Source organism: Sporobolomyces koalae, assembly GCF_050403365.1.
Source record: "Sporobolomyces koalae JCM15063 DNA, S_koalae_JCM15063T_v1_ctg1, whole genome shotgun sequence".
In the NCBI taxonomy this organism is placed as follows: Eukaryota; Fungi; Basidiomycota; class Microbotryomycetes; order Sporidiobolales; family Sporidiobolaceae; genus Sporobolomyces; species Sporobolomyces koalae.
Genome location: NW_027481770.1, coordinates 1,042,673 through 1,061,984, shown reverse-complemented (window position 1 = coordinate 1,061,984; position 19,312 = coordinate 1,042,673). Strand labels below are relative to the sequence as shown.

The 19,312-nt window shown below is 56.6% G+C and overlaps 6 protein-coding genes across 6 annotated transcripts; 2 read left to right on the top strand and 4 right to left on the bottom strand.

Annotated features, from left to right (window-relative positions):
* Positions 1–156: 156 nt before the first annotated feature.
* Positions 157–2,230, bottom strand: JCM15063_003556 (uncharacterized protein; the record flags this gene model as incomplete). Its single annotated transcript, XM_076675477.1, has 4 exons — positions 157–750; positions 817–1,008; positions 1,076–1,406; positions 1,479–2,230. 4 exons carry the CDS (start codon positions 2,228–2,230, stop codon positions 157–159), a joined length of 1,869 nt encoding a protein of 622 aa, XP_076537561.1.
* Positions 2,231–2,721: 491 nt separating this feature from the next.
* On the bottom strand, positions 2,722–4,092 carry JCM15063_003555 (uncharacterized protein; the record flags this gene model as incomplete). Its single annotated transcript, XM_076675476.1, has 10 exons — positions 2,722–2,823; positions 2,888–2,934; positions 2,999–3,041; positions 3,113–3,247; positions 3,304–3,342; positions 3,423–3,538; positions 3,614–3,656; positions 3,722–3,796; positions 3,875–3,886; positions 3,970–4,092. The coding sequence occupies 10 exons, from the start codon at positions 4,090–4,092 to the stop codon at positions 2,722–2,724; spliced, it is 735 nt and encodes a 244-aa protein (XP_076537560.1).
* A 241-nt stretch (positions 4,093–4,333) lies between these two features.
* Positions 4,334–6,161, bottom strand: DPH1 (2-(3-amino-3-carboxypropyl)histidine synthase; the record flags this gene model as incomplete). The annotated part of the gene is made up of 3 exons (XM_076675475.1): positions 4,334–4,822; positions 4,885–5,146; positions 5,221–6,161. 3 exons carry the CDS (start codon positions 6,159–6,161, stop codon positions 4,334–4,336), a joined length of 1,692 nt encoding a protein of 563 aa, XP_076537559.1.
* A 98-nt stretch (positions 6,162–6,259) lies between these two features.
* Positions 6,260–8,014, top strand: JCM15063_003553 (uncharacterized protein; the record flags this gene model as incomplete). The annotated part of the gene is made up of 3 exons (XM_076675474.1): positions 6,260–6,390; positions 6,450–7,539; positions 7,631–8,014. The coding sequence occupies 3 exons, from the start codon at positions 6,260–6,262 to the stop codon at positions 8,012–8,014; spliced, it is 1,605 nt and encodes a 534-aa protein (XP_076537558.1).
* Positions 8,015–8,223: 209 nt separating this feature from the next.
* Positions 8,224–13,764, bottom strand: YTA7 (chromatin segregase YTA7; the record flags this gene model as incomplete). The annotated part of the gene is made up of 10 exons (XM_076675473.1): positions 8,224–9,579; positions 9,645–9,908; positions 9,969–10,393; positions 10,454–10,657; positions 10,720–10,852; positions 10,925–11,241; positions 11,300–11,428; positions 11,501–11,746; positions 11,809–11,965; positions 12,028–13,764. 10 exons carry the CDS (start codon positions 13,762–13,764, stop codon positions 8,224–8,226), a joined length of 4,968 nt encoding a protein of 1,655 aa, XP_076537557.1.
* Positions 13,765–14,170: 406 nt separating this feature from the next.
* On the top strand, positions 14,171–19,047 carry JCM15063_003551 (uncharacterized protein; the record flags this gene model as incomplete). The annotated part of the gene is made up of 12 exons (XM_076675472.1): positions 14,171–15,605; positions 15,674–15,843; positions 15,916–16,002; positions 16,072–16,232; positions 16,297–16,498; positions 16,560–16,642; positions 16,707–17,004; positions 17,090–17,292; positions 17,364–17,528; positions 17,593–18,187; positions 18,261–18,564; positions 18,647–19,047. The coding sequence occupies 12 exons, from the start codon at positions 14,171–14,173 to the stop codon at positions 19,045–19,047; spliced, it is 4,104 nt and encodes a 1,367-aa protein (XP_076537556.1).
* Between the last annotated feature and the right edge of the window lie 265 nt (positions 19,048–19,312).

The window sequence follows — 19,312 nt, the reverse complement described above, 5'->3', positions numbered from 1 at the left end:
AGAGAGGGTTATCGGAAGAGATGAACGAAGGAACAGTTGCGAGCGAGTAAGGGGGAAACGAGACATTCCCGCTCAATCTCTGTCGAGATTGAGAAGAGGGAATGGGGAGAAGCGAAAAGAGTCGTTTTGGTCAAGTTACAAGTCGAAGAACCTGTTTCACTTCTTGGCATCCTTGACGATCTTGCCTCCCTTGGCTCGGATGCCACCTTCTCCGTCCCAGTTCTCGAACATCTCGACAATGACCTCTCCGATCATCTTGCTGGGGAGTTCGACGAGGAAGTGGAACGCGATCGAGAGCGCGACGACGATCGCAAACATGGCGATCCAGGTCGAGCCGAGCACGGACGAGGCTGCAGCACCGTTGTTGTGCATGTTGAGCGCAATGTCGGGCACGATCGAGTAGGTGATCGCGGGCGCCAAGAGGTACATGCCCGGTGCGAGTTTGCCGAGCGTGCGCATGACGACGTTGCCAAACACGTTCTGCGCGAAACCCGACGTCTCGATGCAGAACAGCCAGCACGCGACAAAGATGGCGTCACAGAACGTGATGTCAGGGTGTCCAGTCACGTTGATCACGGAAAGGCCGTAGTTGACGTTGTCGCGGATGACGGGCACCCATTGGAAGACGAGAGCGATCGCGATGAGGACGGCATGGAGCGAGAGGCGGAGGTATGCGGGCCATTTGAAGCGGATCGTGTGCAGGTGACCGTGCGCATGCATATCGGCGATCACGAGACCGAGGATCGCGACCTGCAAGGAGAATCCAAGCGTAAGCGTGAGAGAAGCGTAGACAGATACGAGGTCAAAGAGGCTTACAAAGAAGTAGTTGTAGGTCGTCCACGAGAAGAAGCAAATCAAGCCGTACACCCAGTATCGGTTCGACGAGAGGTTGCCGAGCATCATGTGCGTGCAGTACACGGCGTAGGACGATTGGAAGAACCACGCGTTCGTCCAGAGGTTGCCAGCGAACGTCTGACCGGCGAGCGTATCGTACTCGTAGGTCGTGAACTGTGAGCACAAAACACATTGTCAGTTGCATCCTTTCTGATGTCTGCGACGCTCAACGAGAACTGACGAGATCAAACACGAGCGTGCAGTATCCGGCAAAGCGACCGATCAGGCCCCAGTAGGGCTCGTCCATGCCGACATTGTTGCAGTTGGCCGTCTGTCCGTTCGCAGCGAGACCCCACTGGAGTGCGACGACGGCGAGAACGGGCAGAATGAAGCGGAATGGTCGGACGAGCATCGCACGGGTGAGGCGAGCCCACGAGATCAGGGCGGTGTTGGGTTTCGATCCGTTCGGGGCCGAAGCGCCACCCGCGTTCGGCGAGGGAACATCCCACAGCGGAGTGATCAACGATCGACCCAGGAGAATGAGGAGGAAGCAGAGACCGAGACCGAACGAGCTGTGACAGGCGCGAGAGCAAGCGTAAGTGAGCGGAGCGTAAACACATGCAGACACATGAGCGAGAACGAACCGGGTGATGTAGAGAGGCGACGATCGCTGGATAGCCGAGTAGTCATTGTCGGACAGGGTCGCGTTGAAGAAGGTGCCGTTCAGGGCGACCCAAGCCGCGATGAACTTGAGACCATCGAGGTAGCCCAGTCGGGGCAGCTTGACGTGCCGCTCGTCTTTGCCGCTGTCGGCGAGGTTTGCACCGCTCCAGAGGCGGTACAAGGCACGCAATCCAGTCGGTTTCGGGCCACGACGGAACGGGGCGCTGTTGTTCGACGACGTGCCCGAACTCGTGCTCGGGGCAATGTACTCGCCGAGCTGGTCTGCCGCGCCGAGTCGGATCTTCTCGTCGCGCATCTTCTCCTCCGACGGGCTCATGACCTCGGATCCGGCAAGGGTCGGCGACGACTCCATGTACATGGCGTTCGCGAGCGGGTGCGAACCGGGGTGTTGACCGTGCTGTTGCTGCGGGTGGCCGTTGAGGGTCGAGTAGCGGCTGTTGACGCCTTGCGGGTTCGCCGAGTAGCCCTGGGCCGACGAGCGCGTCGCTGCCGGGTTCAGGGGAGACGGGTTCGCGAGGTTGGTCGCCGAGCCTCGAGACGAGTCGTAGCGGGGGAGCGAAGGGGTCGAGGCGTAGTTGACGTACGGCATCGTGCCGGGCTGCTCATCGATCGAGTGCTGGGACGAGTTGGCCGACGAGTGCTGACGGAACGGGCGGTTGCCCTCCTGGAAGTGCGATGGAGGCGGGTACGACGGGTCGTTGTTGTAGGCCATCTTGGCTCGACTGCGTGCACACTGACACCGTCGTCACGCTCAGTTTGGGTCAGCATTCGATTTCGTCGACACGTGCAAGACCAGTCACGTCAGACTCACGCTGGTGCGAGCCGGAAGGAGCGAGGAGAGCGGGAAGGAGAGCGCGTTCGGTGAAATTCGATCTCGATCGCGATCGGGTCTTCTCTGGGTCTGAGGCGTTCCCTGAGGCTGAGAGCTGCTGGTCGCTAAGAGCTACTGTTCCCAAGGCTTGATGCAGTCGAGCGAGTGGTAGTCGCGAGGAAGTCGGCTCGTTCAAGGGGGTGATGAGAGAATACGAGGGCATTCACCGGCGCCCTTCTCCGCGTCGAACAGTCGTTCTACTGCGACACGAAAAAAACATCACACATAGAAAATCGATTTACCACAACAAGGTCGACAGGTGCACTAGCTAAAGTCAAACAAACGATCTGGGCCACTCGTGACCCAAGACTGGAAAAATACAACAAAAAGAATCACATGAGACTGCAACCCGTTCGCTCGCCCGCGGTCGTGTCGTCCGCCTTGCTCCCTCGGGTCTCGCCTCTCCTGTGTGCTGTGACAGACACCCTCGCGACCTGCTCGCTCAAACAAAATATCAATCGATCGCATTGGAGAATGCAAAGCATAATGAAAGATTACCTCTTCGAACGCTTCCCGCACGCCTCGGTCATGTTTGGCAGAACATTCTAATCGTCCGAGGCCCCGGATGAGTCGATCCTGATCGGTGGAAGTGAGGAAAGACAGACTCACCAAGAAACCGCGAAGCTCGTATCCGTTTCGCAACCATCAACCCCTGCGCACTTCAATCTGTCAGCGAACTTTCGCTCCTTTTGGTTCCTCACTGAGACGCAAGAGAGTGCTCACCTGTTCGTATTCGACCATTTCACCACCGTATTTTCTCACTCGTTCCCTCGCGAGCGGATCTTCGCGCAAGTCGCACTTGAGCGCGATCAGACACACTTTGACCCCGGGACAATGTTCCAAGATCTCGTCGATCCACTGTCGAATCCATGAATCAGCATGTCCCTCATTCGGGTAGAGAGCAGAAAAGGTACCTTGGATTCGACGTTCTCTAGCGATGTTGGTTGATCGACCTGTTCAACAAGATCAAATACCGTTCATATTTGAGTATCAGTAGGCTCGAGTAATAGATCAGACAGAGAGAGAGCCGTACAGCGAACGCGAGCAGGATCAGGTGAGTATCGGAATAGCTCAAACTTCTCAGGCGGGCGAAATCCTCTTGACCTGCTGTATCCCACAACGACAACTCGACGGGCGTATCATCGACGACTGATCACATGTCCGAAGCTTGGATCAGTGACCCAAGTGACGCAAGGCAAGGAGAGCGTTTCAGAGGAAACAAACGAATGTCGACCGTATGGTTTTCAAACACTGTCGGCTCGTACTCCTGTCAAAGGCGATACATAAAAATCAGTTGCATTCACTCAACTCAGTGAGAGGTCGTGGACTCGCCTCTGGGAAAATGCCCGACACAAATACGTTCAATAGACTTGTCTTGCCGCATGCGCCATCTCCTACAACGACAACCTGTTTCGGTTCATAGTTCCGGCTGCTTGTCAGCTACAATTCGCTGTAGCGCTGGTTCTGGGTGGGAATGAGCGATACCTTGCGATTCAACTGTGCAGGAACGATCGATCAACATTGCGGTTTAACGAGACCCTGATGGGACATCCTGGACGAAGAAACTGGCTGCAGCTTACAGGCTTCTTGTTCACACCATAGCCCTTGTACTCCTCAGAGTTGTGGCTGTTGCCAATGCCCGCCGATGGTTGTTGCTGAAATCGAGGGGAAGTCGGCAACGGCAGTCCACACAAAGGTGCCATGACGCAGCAGCTTGAGGCCAATCTCGCCTGGCGTGTTGCAGCGGGTGATCGAGGATTGAAGTAGGCGGGTTGTGCGATCGAGGAGTATCGAGGCGATGCGCTCGCATTCAGTAATTAATTCAATATTGATTGAATTCGAAATTCGTCTAAATTCTACATCATTCGTCTCGCGCGCAAGTTTGCCTTGCTCAGAAGTGCTACATCAGCCTACCGGATCTTGATCATCGAGTTGATTGCAATCTTAGGCTGCAGCTGCGACCGGCGGTTGCGGTTTCCGTTTGCTCTTCGGTACGGGTCTACCCTTCTCCCCTCCGGCTCGTTTGACTCCCATCCCGAACCTCGGTGTCCATTCTCCCAAACTTCCGTCCGCGTAGAAATCCATAGGGTAATCTTCTGCTTCGGTCCTCCCGTTCTCGAGTTCCTTCAATCGACTAGCGCCTCCTGCCTCGTCGACAATCCCCATGTCTTTCCATCCTCTCGCACCGTGCACTCCCATCGCGACCGAAGCTTCGTAAGGCGACAACAACGGTTTCGGGAACGCGTACCCCCAGTCGATCGACAGTCGCGGGCAAGACGTTTGAACAAAAGTCGAGATCCCCGTCAGGAGGGACAGTTTCGCTGGCGAGAGTTCGGACAGGAGGAACGGGATGAATGGAGTCGGGGCACTAGTCTGACGGGTCGAAACGGCTGTAGTCGTAGAAGGTGGCGACTCGAGATGCTTCGTGACGGACTAGGGTACGAGAGGAAAATGAGTTCGATGTTGGCTTTTGCATTGGAACCAAAGCAACTCACCTTGAGGACTCTCAAGTTGCCCTGTCGTCCAAGAGTGCCGAGCACAATCCCCCACGCATCCTTCTTGGTACCCTGGTCGTCTTGCACTTCGTTCAGACTGTTGCGAGCCTGCAGGACGGCTTGACCTCGCATTTGCCTCATCTCTTGGTGGTCGTACAGTTCGCGCGTGAGCCGTTTCGTGTATGGGTCGTATCGGAACGCGGGCACTTGAGGGTTTGCGATCATGATCGATTCGAGATGGAACCGACCGTCTCCCACGTACCTGTTTCGCATCGGAATCGATCGTAAGGTTTCTCTCAGGAAAAGATGCATGAGTAGAGAGAATGCAGCGCGTACAAGAGAGCATCGATGTCGTTCGCAAGTATCGGAGCAGTACAGCCCAGGATCTCTCCCGGACTCAGGGGTTTCACTTGAGGGACAATGATTTCAAACTCGTTCTCGTGCTCTGCCTGGTCACGAGCAGAACCCGTTTGTTGCGCTGCATCCGAAGACGGAGACGCTTCAATCGCGAGTCGATCTCGTCGAGAGGCTTGTTCAAGTTCGAGGTCGGCTTTGAGCCCTTGAACGGCCGCAACAAACTGAATCGTGCCGACGACGGCGAGCTTGGTCTTCTTGTTCTCTGCGGGCTCCGTCGCGACAGGAGTCGATGCAGTCGCGGGCTCGATCGCGATCTCGAGTTCGGGGCCTTTGCCCTTGACGAGTGCAGCATTTGAGAGCCGAGCGGCCGAACGCGGCGGAATGCACGCGGGAAAGTTGAGTCGCACGGACGCGGCGAGGTGAGGACGATCGACCGAGATCTCGACAAAGACGTACAGGGTCTTGATCGTGGTTGTGTCGACCGGCACGAGACACGAGTGACCGTAGTGGATCATCATGTCGCAGCCGAGGGCGCGGGCGGTATAGTCGTCGATGCAGCACGCGCCGTACGTCACGTCGCCCATGATGACGCATTGTGCGTCGGTGAAGCGTTCGAGGATGTCAACGATCGCGCAGCCGTACATGGCGAGGCCCTCGGGCATCTGCAGCGCGACTCGTGCGGCGCCATTCTTGCGGATCTGTTGGATTGATTTTTGAATCTCAAAATTGTAATTGTGGGGCAGGAGGGCATCAATTGCAGCCTTCAACAACGGGTCGTCGTGCTGGGCAGGTGTCTGGGCCAATGCCGAAGTCGACAAGATCGGGTTGGAGCTGGCCGACGACGACGCAGTCGATGAGGAGACACCGGTGGCGGAGCGACCAACGAATCGCTTGCGGGCGGTCTTGCCTGGTGTCGACATCGCCAGGGGAAATAGTGGGCGCGAGAGAGGGAAAGCGAGATGACAAGAAATAAATGTTGGTTCACTTTCCCTTCAACGTCGTCCCGCTAAGACGCAGCATGAGCAAGAACGCGGCCAAGACTGCAGCAGGAGGATCATCCGTCCGCGGCAGAACCAAACACGAGCAGGATCAGCAGCAACGCAAGACGGTGTACCGCCCAGTGCTCGACAACCCGCTCTCCGTGTCATGGTCAGCCTGCCGAGCCTGTGTCATCTCCTACGAGCTGAATGCTGACGCTGTGAGCATAGGCCAACTCTGCCTGCGCCCGTCCGAAGATCGATCCTCGAACACCTCGTGCCCGTCCTGAATGCTCCTCTTGGCAATGCCGAATCGGCCCAATCCATCTCGCAATGGCGCACAGAACAGCATCGACTGAAGCGTGTCAAGTCGCAACCGAGAAGCAAGAGAATTATTGATCAGGAGGGTCCGCAACCTCCCGCCAAAAAAGTCAAAAGATCCGCTCCTCCTGGCACAGAACTGCCAACGCACGATCTGAGTACACGTACTACGACGTATGCGATCCCAGATCGTGCTGGCGCCTCCCTTGTACCCTCGAGACCCGCAACCTCTCGACGTTCTCCTCCACCTCCGCTGCTCGACTACCTCGCGATCGGGATCAACCAAGTCACACGAGCTCTCGAATCCCAGATCAGGTGGGCTCGATGGCAACTCGGAGATGCGACCTCCATCCCTGGATACTCGCAACAGAACGGGTTGATCCCGACCGACCATGCTCGAGCGGCTCACACTCGCAAACGCGTGCGCAAGAAATCCAATCCGACCGCATTTACGCCTGCGACCGCACTCAAGCTTGATTCTATCGATTACTCGACCATGCCTCACTATGCGTTCCTATCGACTGCCGCAACGAGTGCGAATGAATCTGCCAACCCGCCGTACTACCTCGCCCCATCCACACTTCATCCGTGTCCGCGACTGTTGCTCAACTCGGAGACTCTGCGTATCAAGCGTGCTTTGAAACGCCCTGCACCTACCGCACGACCGGACAGTGGTCGAGAGACCGAAGGAGAGGAAGACGAAGACGAGCAAGACGAACCGATGACCGTTCCCTTGATCGACTCGGTGTTTGTGTGCAAACCCGACATCAATCCACCTTCTCTCGTTGCACACTTGCCGGGAATGGTCGCAGCTGCGAATGGAGTCCGACAAGCTCTATCTCAACAGGAAGCAGCGGAAGGCACGATGCAACTCGATCAACCGCCACAACCGCGAGACTACGATCGACCACGAGTACGGATTATCCCGCTCGATCAAGGGGCGGAGAAAGTACTGGCCGATGCTCTCGGATTGAGAAGAGTCGCAGTCATTGGAATCTCGGTGAGGCTCAATATTTTCCGAATTTCTGCATTCCATCTCGCCCAGCATCGAGAGTCCGTTTGACTGACTAATTGCTTCCTTTCTTTTTCAGTCCCTCGCACCGGGTATGCAAGACGTGTTACAATTGCTGGAGAACCACTTGGAGCCTCCGACCGCGCCATGGCTAGTGCCTCACCTCCTGAACCGTCCTCCTGCTCCAACCGCAACCACTGTTACCGAACCTGCGACTGTCCCACAAGATCACACCGATCGATTCGTCGAGACTCACATCAAGCACCTCAAGACTTCGGCACCGCTGAACCCGAAAGCCAAGATGGTCCAACGCAAACAAGACAAGAAACTGAAGAAAGATCAGAGGAAACTTGAAGCTCAAACGAAGCGCAACGAACGACTTGAGCGACTCAATGGAGGTCGAACGAAGGAAGCCGGAGCGGTGTATGAAGCAAAGGACGAAGACGAGGACGAGTACTACTGAGTTTTTTCTTGGAATGCAGGGTTTTGCAAAGAAATGCTTTTGTTCATTTTTGCTCGAGGTGGTTGCGCAGAGATACAAAGAGAAGAAGATAAGCCTGGGTAACGAACGAAACGGGAGCGCAGGAAGCGGTATGTTACAAACGAGGGAAGAGGAGAGACATGATCGTGCGGAAAGAGGAACCCCAACAATGCGATTCTGGTGTAAAGCTATCAGATCAATGTCTCGACTTCCTCGACAAACTCACGCGAGAGCTCGTCCAGCTCCTGAAGAAGTCTCGTTCGGTCCCATTCTGACCTTGCACGCCAAACGGAATCGAAACACGCCGCTCGAAGTTGCTCGAGCTGGTCGACGTTGAGCGAGGTCGTGCCGTTCGCAAGGAACGTCGAGAAAGCATCGACCGAAGATTGAGGCAAAATAAAGTCGGGAAGCGGTGGAGGCGTCGACTCTTCCATCGGAGTCGGAGAGCGTTCACGCGATTCTTCCTGTACTTCGTCTGGAACTCCAGGCGTCGGCGTTGCGTCTCGAGAGTCACCGTTGACGGTAACAGTAGCTGCGACTCCGTTCGACGATGGTGCTGGTGGAATCGAAGCATTCGTTGCGAGGAAAGGGTTCGATGCACCAGCGAGGAAAGAGTCATCAGGCCTTGCGAGACTTTTCGAAGGACTCAGCGCGGGCGTCGCTCCGACAGCCATCGGGGGCGCGAGGGCGACGGGAGTCGGGATCGCCGACATAGATGCGAAGGTAAAGTCTGAACCGACTGGAGGATTTGTTGCCGATTCGACCAGCGAGGCAGAGGTCGGGTTCAAGAGGTCATTGAACCTCGACGGTGTGGCATGGTCTCGCTGGCCATTGGCGCTGCTCGAGGCTGAAGGCGATAAGGCCTCTTGAGCACTCACGGGAGCAGTGTCTCCATCCTGGTTATCCTCAACCTCTTGACCATCGATCCGCGCTCGCTTGGCAGGGCCCCCGCCGTCTGCATCGATAGCAGTCTCCATCTCGTCATCGTCTTGACCATCCTCGCGCGTGCGCTTGGAACCGTTCTCGCCTCCTTCATCGATTATGACTTCGTCGTCGTTGTCTGCCCCTGCTTCAGCTGCTACCGGCTCTTGGGGTGGTCGCACCTTGAGCAAGCCTCCATCAATTGCTGCCTTCTTGGCAGCTGCGACAATTCCTTCTTCGGGCAAGGGTCTACCTTTGCCCTTGCGCTCCTTCTTTGGCTGGTTGAGTTCTTTCTCCTTCATCCTCGCAGCCATCTTGACACACTCGGCGCGGAAGTTGGCATCGAACGCTTGGTCGAGCATCACTTTCGTGTGGTTGACCATCTGACCCGCCTTGATGGGCGCTTCGGCGTCTTGCTCCATGATCTTGTTGATCTCGGCGTTCGCTTGAATTCGCAGGACGTCGGTCAAGAAGTCATCCGGGGTATGATAGAACCCTTTGTAGAGATCCGAGTGCATTTGGTCGAGGTCGACGTTGTGATACGGTTGAGTGCCGAGTCCAGTTACGGTCTCGTTGTCATTCAACTGGTTCTTGCGCCATTCGAGGTCGTCCTCGCGCCAATCGTCCTGAGCGCGTCAAGTCCTTCGTCAGCCAAATCGCGAACCGAGCTGTAGCGAGATGTCCAACTCACGTAAAGATTGCGCGTGAACCGCTTGTACCTCTTCTTGAGCTCGCCGAGGACTGGACCGAGTTTCCACTTGAAGTACTCGAGCAGTCTTTGATCGCTCGCTTCGGTTTGAGCAATCTCGGCGGCGGTAGGTTCCCGTGGTGGTGGTGGAGGGGCGATCGGCAGCTTTTCGAGCACACGCTTGCGTCGCGGCATCGCGTCGGGGAAGGCATTCGGGGGCCTCGTGATCCCGGCAATGACATCGGCAAAGAACGCTTGCCGTTGCTCCTGAGAGAAGGCGATTTCAATCAGCTTGGCGAATGAACATAAACCTGACGCTTGACCCACAGCATTTGGTTTGCCCATGACGACCCGGTTGCCCTTGACGAAACCGAACCAGCTCCTGACATCAGGAGGAATGTCTCTGACAGACCCATCCACTACGGCAAGAAGCAAGATCGGGTCTGAGGGATCAAGACCGTCTAGAAGTCCCTTGATTGTGGATCGGACGGTCTCCCCCACGCTCGTGCACCAAGTAAGAAGCGAGGGAATGAAGAGGATCGAGGGCTTGTGGCGCTTTGCCTCGACAAAGAGTTGAACGCACGCAGCCTCCATCGTTCGGGAAGAATCGGACACGAGAGTCGCCAGGTCGAGGGTTTGAACGTGGAATCCTTCGAGGTGGTGCAGTACAGCAGAGCCGACGTAGCCTTGACCCGAGCCGGGTTCGCCGAGAATCAGTAGCCGCGGTCGGAAAACACGTAATGTCTCGAAAGCTGCCGTATTCGATCCCATAAGCGGGCAGTTCACGCGTGAACCAGGACAGGGGGACTCACCCTGGATCATCTTTTCCTTCTCAAAGCCGCCGCCGTCATCGACGAATTCGGCTTCTTCGAGGATGTTTGGCCGTTTCACTTCGGGGAGAACTTTGGCGAGAGCGACTTTCGCGTTTTCAAATGAATCGGCTAGTAGCGGGACAAGCTGAGGCGGAAGCGCTGCGGCAGCGGAGGAGGTCGATCGATGGGAAGAGGGAATGAGGTCTGCCAAGCGTGGTGATCTTGTTAGTTGATATCGGGCAAGATAGCCTCGAGAACCAGCGTACTTTTCTGAGAGATGACAAAGTCCCGTGCGGTAACTTCGATTGTTTCTGGTTTGATCAGCAGGCGATCGTTGGTTTTGTAGATTTGAGGATATGTCCGCTGGACCGCGTTGAGAGCAGCCTCGGTGCAAAGAGCCTACAGCAGAAGCCGCAGCGATTGTCAGTGCACCAAAGCGCAGGGCAGAGAAGGGTTGATTGCTGGACTTACTCGCAGGTCAGCTCCACCATACCCTTTTGTCAGGTCGGCAAGCTCGTCCATGAAGCTGTCTGCAAGTGGAGGGTTCCAGCCTTTCGTGTGGATTCCCAAGATCTTTTTCCTCGCCTCAATGTTCGGCAGCGGGAAGTAAAATTCTCTGTCGAAACGCCCAGGCCGACGCAGGGCTGGATCGATCGCGTCCGGTCGATTCGTTGCTCCAATGACAATCACTTGTCCTCGTCCATCCATGCCGTCCATGAGCGCAAGGAGTGTCGAGACGATCGAAGCATGAATCTGTTCCTGCTTGCTACTCCGCACCGGCGCAAGACCTACGATTCATGCAATCAGCTGCGGACTGAAAACCGAGAGGTCGTACTGGCTACTTACCATCAATCTCGTCAAAGAAGATGATCGAGGGTTGACAATTCTTGGCCTCTTCAAACAACAGCCGCAGCTGTCGCTCGGCTTCTCCGACCCATTTTGACAAGCAGTCTGCTCCTTTCCGCATGAAGAAAGCTGGGATTCGGCGAACGAGCGTCAGCCTCAAAGACCCACGGGAGAAAAGGCCAAGAGGAGAAATGAACCTACAGATCTTCCTGCCATCCGTGGAGCAACTTGCTGCCAGAGCTCGTGCTAGCAGCGTCTTTCCCGTACCCGGTGGACCGTGAAACAGGACTCCGCGAGGTGGGGTGATCGCAAACCGTTCGAACACTTCTGGGTAGAGCAGTGGCAGAGAGACCATTTCTTTCAGTTGCTGAATATGTGAGCCGAGCCCTCCGACCGAGTCGAACGATATCGTTGAAGGCACTCCGAGCGGGTCGGTGTCCGCAAGAGCTGCAGAATCGACTTTCAGCATCCGCACCGCTCATGGGAGCGAACGATCCTGGAACACGTACCTGCTGTGCTTCCTACTTTGCCGAGGTTCGTCGGAGCGCCGCTTCCAAAATCGAGTCCGCCTCCGGACGCGAGCATGCCTCCGGCACCCACTCCAGCTTTGTTCGCAAAGAGGCCCGATTTCGATGGCGAGCCGAGATTCGGCACCTCGTCGTCGGACTGTCCACAGAACGCTTTCGTCAGACAATTGGTGGAAGACTCGATTGAAGTGTACAACGCACAGAGTCTGAAGGCTGACCACCTTCGGGATACAGGGCGGCCCATTGGGCCCCGGTGAGGTTTGCAGGCAAGCCCGCGAAAGGGTTTCCGTCATCGTTGCGTTTCTTGTATGGACGCTTCTTCTTGTCTTTCCCGGCCGGTGCCTCGAGTGATAGTGGCGCGAAATAGTCTACTTTCTTCTTCTGCCGAAGCTGGCGTCGTGGGGCCGCTCCTCCTCCACCAAACGAGAGATCGTCGTCGTCATCATCGTCGTTCAATTCAATCGACAGATCATCCTCCTCCGTATCGTAGTGAGAGCCTTGCTCTTGCTCGTCGTATGACGTGTCTTGAGCTTTGCGCGAGTTGCGGGTCTGACGGGTCGCTGGTCGAGAAGCTTGTTGACGGCTTCGCAAATCCCGGCCTGAATTGCGCGAGGACCTTCGGTTGTCATTGCGAGAGTTGCGTGACCTGGTACGTCTCGCTCCAAAGTCGTCGCTGTCATTGAGCCCGTCGTCCTCGCCGGCCCACTCATCCTCGTCCTCGACGATTCCTTCTCCTCGGTAGCCTCCGTTGCGTCGACTGCCTCGCGTGAGCCTGCCGCCACCATTGCGAGGTTTGTCTTCGGGCTCGTTATCTTCGCCCTCGTCGTAGTAGACTGGCCGCTTCGTGGTGCGTCCCGATGCCGTCTTGATGATTCGGGTAGGACGTCGGTAATCGTGCTCGGCCGCCGAGTTTTCTGCGTACTCGTCGTCTTCTGAATCGACGATTTTGACGCGATTGCCCGAACGGCGCGGTCGTACTCCCTCGTCGTCCTCTCCTTCTCCCTCTAATCCGTTCGCTGGTTCCGTTGCATGTTGCGGCACGTGACTGCCCTGTTGTAGGTGACTAGGGTCGATGGTCGAGACATCCATCTCGCCTTCGGCATCTTCATCCTCGGAATCGTGAACGTTCCTCCGGCCTTTCCGTCTCGCGCTCACGACCGGCTCGTCCTCTTCCTCATCGTCGTCCTCGTTCCCGGGTAAATCGTTCTGCTCGTACTCTCCATGGCTGGCGTTCCCGTTTGGAGGCAGTGGGGGCAAACTGCCGCCGAGGGTTACCTCTGCGCCGAACCCTGTGCCAGCTAGCGGCTGGCCCCTGATCATCTCGTCGTCCTCGCCTGCGGCATCGTCGTTGTAGTAATCATCCTCGTCGATGCCAGGTTCGGCGTACGTGACTGCCGAAGCTTCTCGGGTCGCGCGTCCGGTAGTTCGGCGGGTCGAGTAACTCGTCCGACTCGACTCGGGTTCGGGCGCAAGTACGAGCTGAGGTGGTTCCGCGTAGGATGGAACGCGCGAGGTGGACCTGCGAGGTCTCGAACTCGACGACATGGGCTCGCTCTCGTGGGGAATTCGATCTGAAGGGTACGACGCGAACTGTTGCGGCTGCGAAGGGTGCGCAGGGTAGTACTGTGGGGGCGGTTGGTGCTGGTACTGTGGCTGAAACGCGTCCGGCGGCGGGTACGCGGGCGTGGCCGAGTAGGACGAAGGTGGAAGAGGTGATGAAGCGTATGCTCCTGTCAGGATAATTCTCGGCTGGGACGGGGCCGGAGCAGGGTCGGGGTGAGCTTGACTGTGCGAATACACGGGCTGCGAGATGTAAGGGTGCGGCGAGTGAGCCGGGAACGACGGTTCAGGATGCGAAGTGCTCGGGTTCGGGGCGGCACTCGAAGGGTAAGCGTAGCCCGGATACGACTGCGAGGGTGGGTACGACGGATAGCTCATCTACAGCCTCCCAGCCGTGCAGCACGGGAGGTTCGGAGTGAGATGGACCAAGAGTGGATTTCGCGCGATCGACGCGTCGACTTCTCTCCCTCGTCTCCCCATCTGGCTCCGCAGCCTGCATCTACGCGTCATACCTGGGTAAGTCCCTCTCTAATGTCGACCGCGCCTCTCGAACGAGAACACACACGCGTCATCCGTGTTCCAACACGCGCGCTCTCGCGCGTCGGATTCACCATTTCGAACTGTCCTTGTCGTCCTCTGGCCCTGAGAGCAGGACAAGCCAGGTGACGCGACTGGTCAAGCTACCAGCGCACGCATATTGCGCGTCTGGACTGAAGAGCTGACTCGCACAGACCTTGTTATTGTTTCATCTCTAGACTGACAGACCGCAGTCTACGCGCAGCCGATGCCACCCCGCTCGCGACGACAAGCGGCACTTGACGCCAAAGCGTCGCAAGCCACCGCAGCGCCCGCTCCGACTGGACTTGAGCACCACATTCCGCAAGACATCAAGCCGGCGCGACTCACCCCCAAGGCCAGAAGCACCAGCAAGCAAACTCCTACCGTCGACCGTGCCGAGGCGAGCAGGCGCGCTCTTGCTTCCTCGTGGGGACTTGCCGCGAACACCACCGCTCCGACCTCGTCCCCCTCCCTCACCGCGACGCGAGACATCAAACCAATCCTACCGTCCAGCAGTGCGAGCATGCCATCGTCCGCGAGCAAGAAGCGTCCGATCGTCGACAGCGATTCGGACTCGGATCTCGAGATCCTGCCGTTCATGGAGTTTTCAACCCCAGTCGCGTCGACTTCTTCTTCGACCCGGTCTACCGAGCGTTCTGCGACTCGTACTTCAAAGACGCCTTCGACGTCTCAACCCGACAAGAAACCTCGCCTGTCCGAACCTCGCCGGTCCGGAGCAGCGAAACCTGCCGAGCCCGACCCTCTCGAAACGATCCAGGTCTCGATCGAAACGCTCATCTCGTCGTATCGTCGTCGTATCGTCACCCGCCCCGAGTACCTCGAAAGCAAAATCGAATTACGTGACGAGGTCAAAGCGCTCGGGTACAGTTTCGATGGCACGTTCGGACACTTGTTCGAACAGGTCGAGGCCGAGATGAGCGGCACGACCAGCAAAGGGAAAGGGAAAGGCAAGGGCAAGGGCAAGGCGAGTGCCTGGAACTTTGGAGACGACGACGAGGATACCAAGCCCGACAAGCGCATGATTGACAACCGCATGACTTCTGCGCAAGTGAGGGCTCAACGAGATGGCGCTTCGGTCAAAGCGATCATGGAGGGCAAAGACAAACCGTTCGCACCCAAACCCAACGCCGAGATCCTCCTGAAGAAGAAGAAGGAGTGGGACCGCGCCAAAATCGTACCGCTCACGATCGCCTCGGCGGGCAGGGCTCTCGGAGGCGACGGCAGTGGACAGCACGCACTGCAAGTTAACGATGCTGCGATGGAACGTGCGAAGAAGCGGGTTGCGTTCAGAGCGGCCAAGAAGAGACGCGAGATGCGCCAGAAGGGGATCAAGGCCGGAATCGATGGATGGATCGAAGGCGCTACTGCTGGCCCTTCTAGAGAACCAGAGGATATGCCGGGAGGCCTGCCCGGAGGACTACCGTACGGCCATCAGCACGGCAATTCGTCAGACTCGCATACCGACAACGATACGGACGGCGACTACGGACCGACCGACGACGATCGCATGACGATGGCCAGGATGCTCGGCTTGGCTCCGGGCACGCTTCCAGGCAGGGGATCGAGCACGCCTGCACTGTCGGAGGCTCAGCGCGAGCTCGCAGCGTTCCATCGTCGAAACCAGAATGCTCAAATGCGCTGTGAGCGTTTTTTCTCGTCAGCATGACAGATTCGCTTGTCGTCTGACTCCTCATGATTGTGAATGTAGCTCCGAAAGCGGTCGATGATGCTATCGAGGCCCTGGGGATGAAGGACCGCAAGTCCCTCATTCCCGGAATGAAGACGAACCTGCTAGACTTCCAGTGGATCGGATTGGCCTTCATGGCAAAGAGGGAGATGGATCGCAAGGTTCCCGGAGGTGTCCTCGCAGACGAGATGGTGCGGTGCCAGATTCTTCCTCCTGATTTGGAATGCTGGACTGACTCGCCCGAATGCGCGAATCTTGTACAGGGTCTCGGCAAAACTGTACAGACTATTGCCCTCTTGATGGCCCGACGTTCTCACGATCCCGAGATCAAAACCACTCTGATCATTGTCGTGCGTGGTCCTATGTCGAATATCTTTTATCTGCGACCTTTCGAGCTTACCCCACTCGCCTTGATAAAGCCCCTCTCGCTACTAAGTCAGTGGGAAGACGAAATCGAAAAGTTTACGATCGGTCAAGCGGTTCATATCTACCACGGCTCGAACAAGTACAAGTCGAAATCGAAGGACGAACTCGCAAAATTCGACGTCGTCCTCACAACGCATTCGACCTTGGCGTTGGAGTGAGCAATCGCGTCCTCTTCATGATTGAATGCCGATATCTGACGAGTGAGAGGAGCGTTGCAGGTGGCCAAAGAAGAGAACGAAGAAGAAGGATGATCCCGACAGTTCAGGGGAGGAAGAGGAGAAGGAGCCTGGCCTCCTGTTCCAACTCTGCTGGTACCGCGTCGTCGTCGATGAGGCGCACATCGCACGCAACCCCGCAGCGAGGAATTCAAAGGCCTTGGCGAAACTCGATGCCGTGTTCCGCTGGGCTTTGACCGGCACAGTGCGGCCTCACTGTCCCCCTTACTCGTCGTTCATGTAGCTGACGAGTCTTTGTACCGCAGCCAATGATCAACAGTCTGCGAGATTACTATCCCCTTCACCGTTTCTTACGAAACAAGCCCTGGAGGGAGCAGGGTTATTACCAGTCAGTTTACCGACCTGTTTTCACTCGGTTAAGGAGCGGTTTAATCGAGCTCATCCATCTACAGGAAAGCAATCACGAGCATGGAGAAGAAGGAACCGATCGAAGCTGGACGTCTAGCCGATCAAGCGATCGGTCCTCTCATCCTCCGCCGTCGCAAGACCGATCAGCTTGGGGGCAAAGCGCTCGTTACTCTCCCTCCGAAGAGCGAGAACGTCGTGACGCTTGTGTTTGAGAAGACTGAGCGCGAAATTTACAACTCTATCGAAGAAGGGTACCAAGCGAAAGTGTGCAGGTTCTTCCGACAGGGTACTTTGTTCAAGAACTTCCACTTCATCCTCGTCCTCATTCTCCGACTCAAACAAGTACGTATCTCTTGACCCCTCTGTCGCATTGACCTGCGCCTTTATGCGAAATCAAGCTGAACTTGCTGTGCCGTACATCAAATAGCTTGCCGTGCATCCTCATCTCCTCGCTGCCAAAGTTGGCGAGTACGATCGCAAGGAAGAGCTCAGGAAGGCGATCAGGATGCTCGGAGAAGACAAGGTCAGACGCTTGCAACAGCAGAGGTTCGAGCTTGCAGTCAAGCGTGCGCGTGTCGACGATCTCGAGGAGGCAGGGTACGATGATGAAGGCACCTGCCCCATCTGCCGGTGCGTTATCGACCATGACGTGATCCTCTCGGCGGTTTGACCCCGGGAAGCTAACAGTCGTCTGCCCGTAGAGACCCGATCGTCGGAGCTGCTGGAGAAGGAGGAGTACTGCCCTGCACACATATCGTGTGCATGAGCTGTATGCAAGAGTTGCTCAAGAACCCAGCAGAGGACGACGAGGTCGCGAGAGGCGCAGGAACGAGGAAATGCAAAGCGGGCGAGGCACCCTGTCCCATGTGAGCCCAAGGAAATCAACGTGAAGCCTCCCAAAGATGCAGAACTTGACGCACAATTTCGCAGGTGCCGCGCTCCTTTCTCTCTCGAGGATCACGTCGATCTCGAATGCCTCGAACCCGACGGTGACGAACTCGAAGCTGCTATCGAGGAAGCAGAGGAACAAGCCGACAAAGACTTTATCGAAGATGATGAGGAAACGCAGGCCGACCGAGACTTTATTGTCGATGACGATGTCGAGGAAGAGGAGGACGAGGAGGAAGAAGAGGAAGAAGTAGACATCAAGCCTCGATTCACCGCGGACAGGAAGGGGAAAGCCAAAGCTACTGAACCCATCATGGTGGAACTCTCGGACGACGACGACTTGCTTGACCCATCCATGTTTTTCGACATCAAACCGAAAGTCAAACCCGAACCTGACGTCAAGCCCAACCTCGCCTCGACGTCTAGGACCATCGCAAAGATGGAGCCTCTCGACGTCAAGCCCCGAATCGGCTCATCCGCTACTCGAGACGTCAAGCCGATTCGAGACATCAAGCCGATCCGAGCAGTCAAGCTCGATCCTTCGACGCCGGTATCCCTTCAGAAGATCAAAGAGGACGAGAAAGTCAAGAAGGAGAGACCCGAGTTGGAGATGTCTCCGCTCGAGCCGTCCACCAAGGCGAGTGGCTATGCGGCGTACAAGCGGTTCAACACCTTCCTTTCTGACTGACGTAGTGGTGTTGGATCGACAGATGATGTACATTTTGAAGAAGCTCAAACAATACGAAGCCGAAGACGCAGAAAAGCTCGACGCGATCGAGAAAGGACGCTACAAGCTCGCGGACGACGAACCGCCCCCAATCACCCGCACGATCATCTTGTCGCAGTTTGTCGCCGCGCTCGAGCTCCTCGATCGCTACTTGACCGAGAACAACATCATGTCGGTCAGGTTTACTGGCTCTACCTCGGCCGACGAGCGGCGGGATGCGATCCGACTGCTCGCCAAGGACGACAGCGGGGTCAAAGTCATGCTTCTCAGTACGAAAGCAGGTGGAGGTGCGTTCGAAATCTTGTGATTGTCTTCCTTGCTGCAGCGAGCCCCATGCTGATATGGCGGACGAGCGCGCGCGAAAAACAGTCGGACTCAACTTGACGTCGGCATGTCGAGTGCTCTCGCTCGACCTTGCATGGTCGAAAGCAGTCGAAGCGCAAGCGTTCGATCGCACGTACCGTCTCGGACAACGCCGGGCAGTCGAGATTGAGCGCGTCATTGTCCAGGACACGATCGAGGAACGGATCTTGAACCTCCAAGCTCGCAAAACGCTCCTGTCAGACATGTCACTCGCGGAAGGTCAAGGAGACCCGGATTACGTGGGCAACATCACTGTACCCGACATCCTCAGTTTGTTCCGACTCAATGAACAGGGTAATCGCGAGGGCGATCAAGGAGGAGCACCGCGAGGTGCTGCACCTGGGCGAGGCCGCGGTAGAGGCGCGAGAGGATGGCGGGGCTTCGGCGGAAGGGGAATGCTAGAGTGATCGATCGCTCACTCGAATCGCTGTTCACACTGCTTGGACAAAAACATGTACCATAGTCGGAATACTTCAGGAGTTGGAACTTGTTTACTGTTCTCTTTTGTGCCGATACCTGTTTTACCTACCATTGGGATGTATCATTGCTTTTTCCCTGCTTGAATCTGTGCGGGAATACTGCAGCCTTGCCCGCGGAGATTGGATGCTGTTAGAGCTTCGCAACTTCGCGCGCGCGCGTCAACGAATCGACTTCTCCACTTTCGGGTTTCGG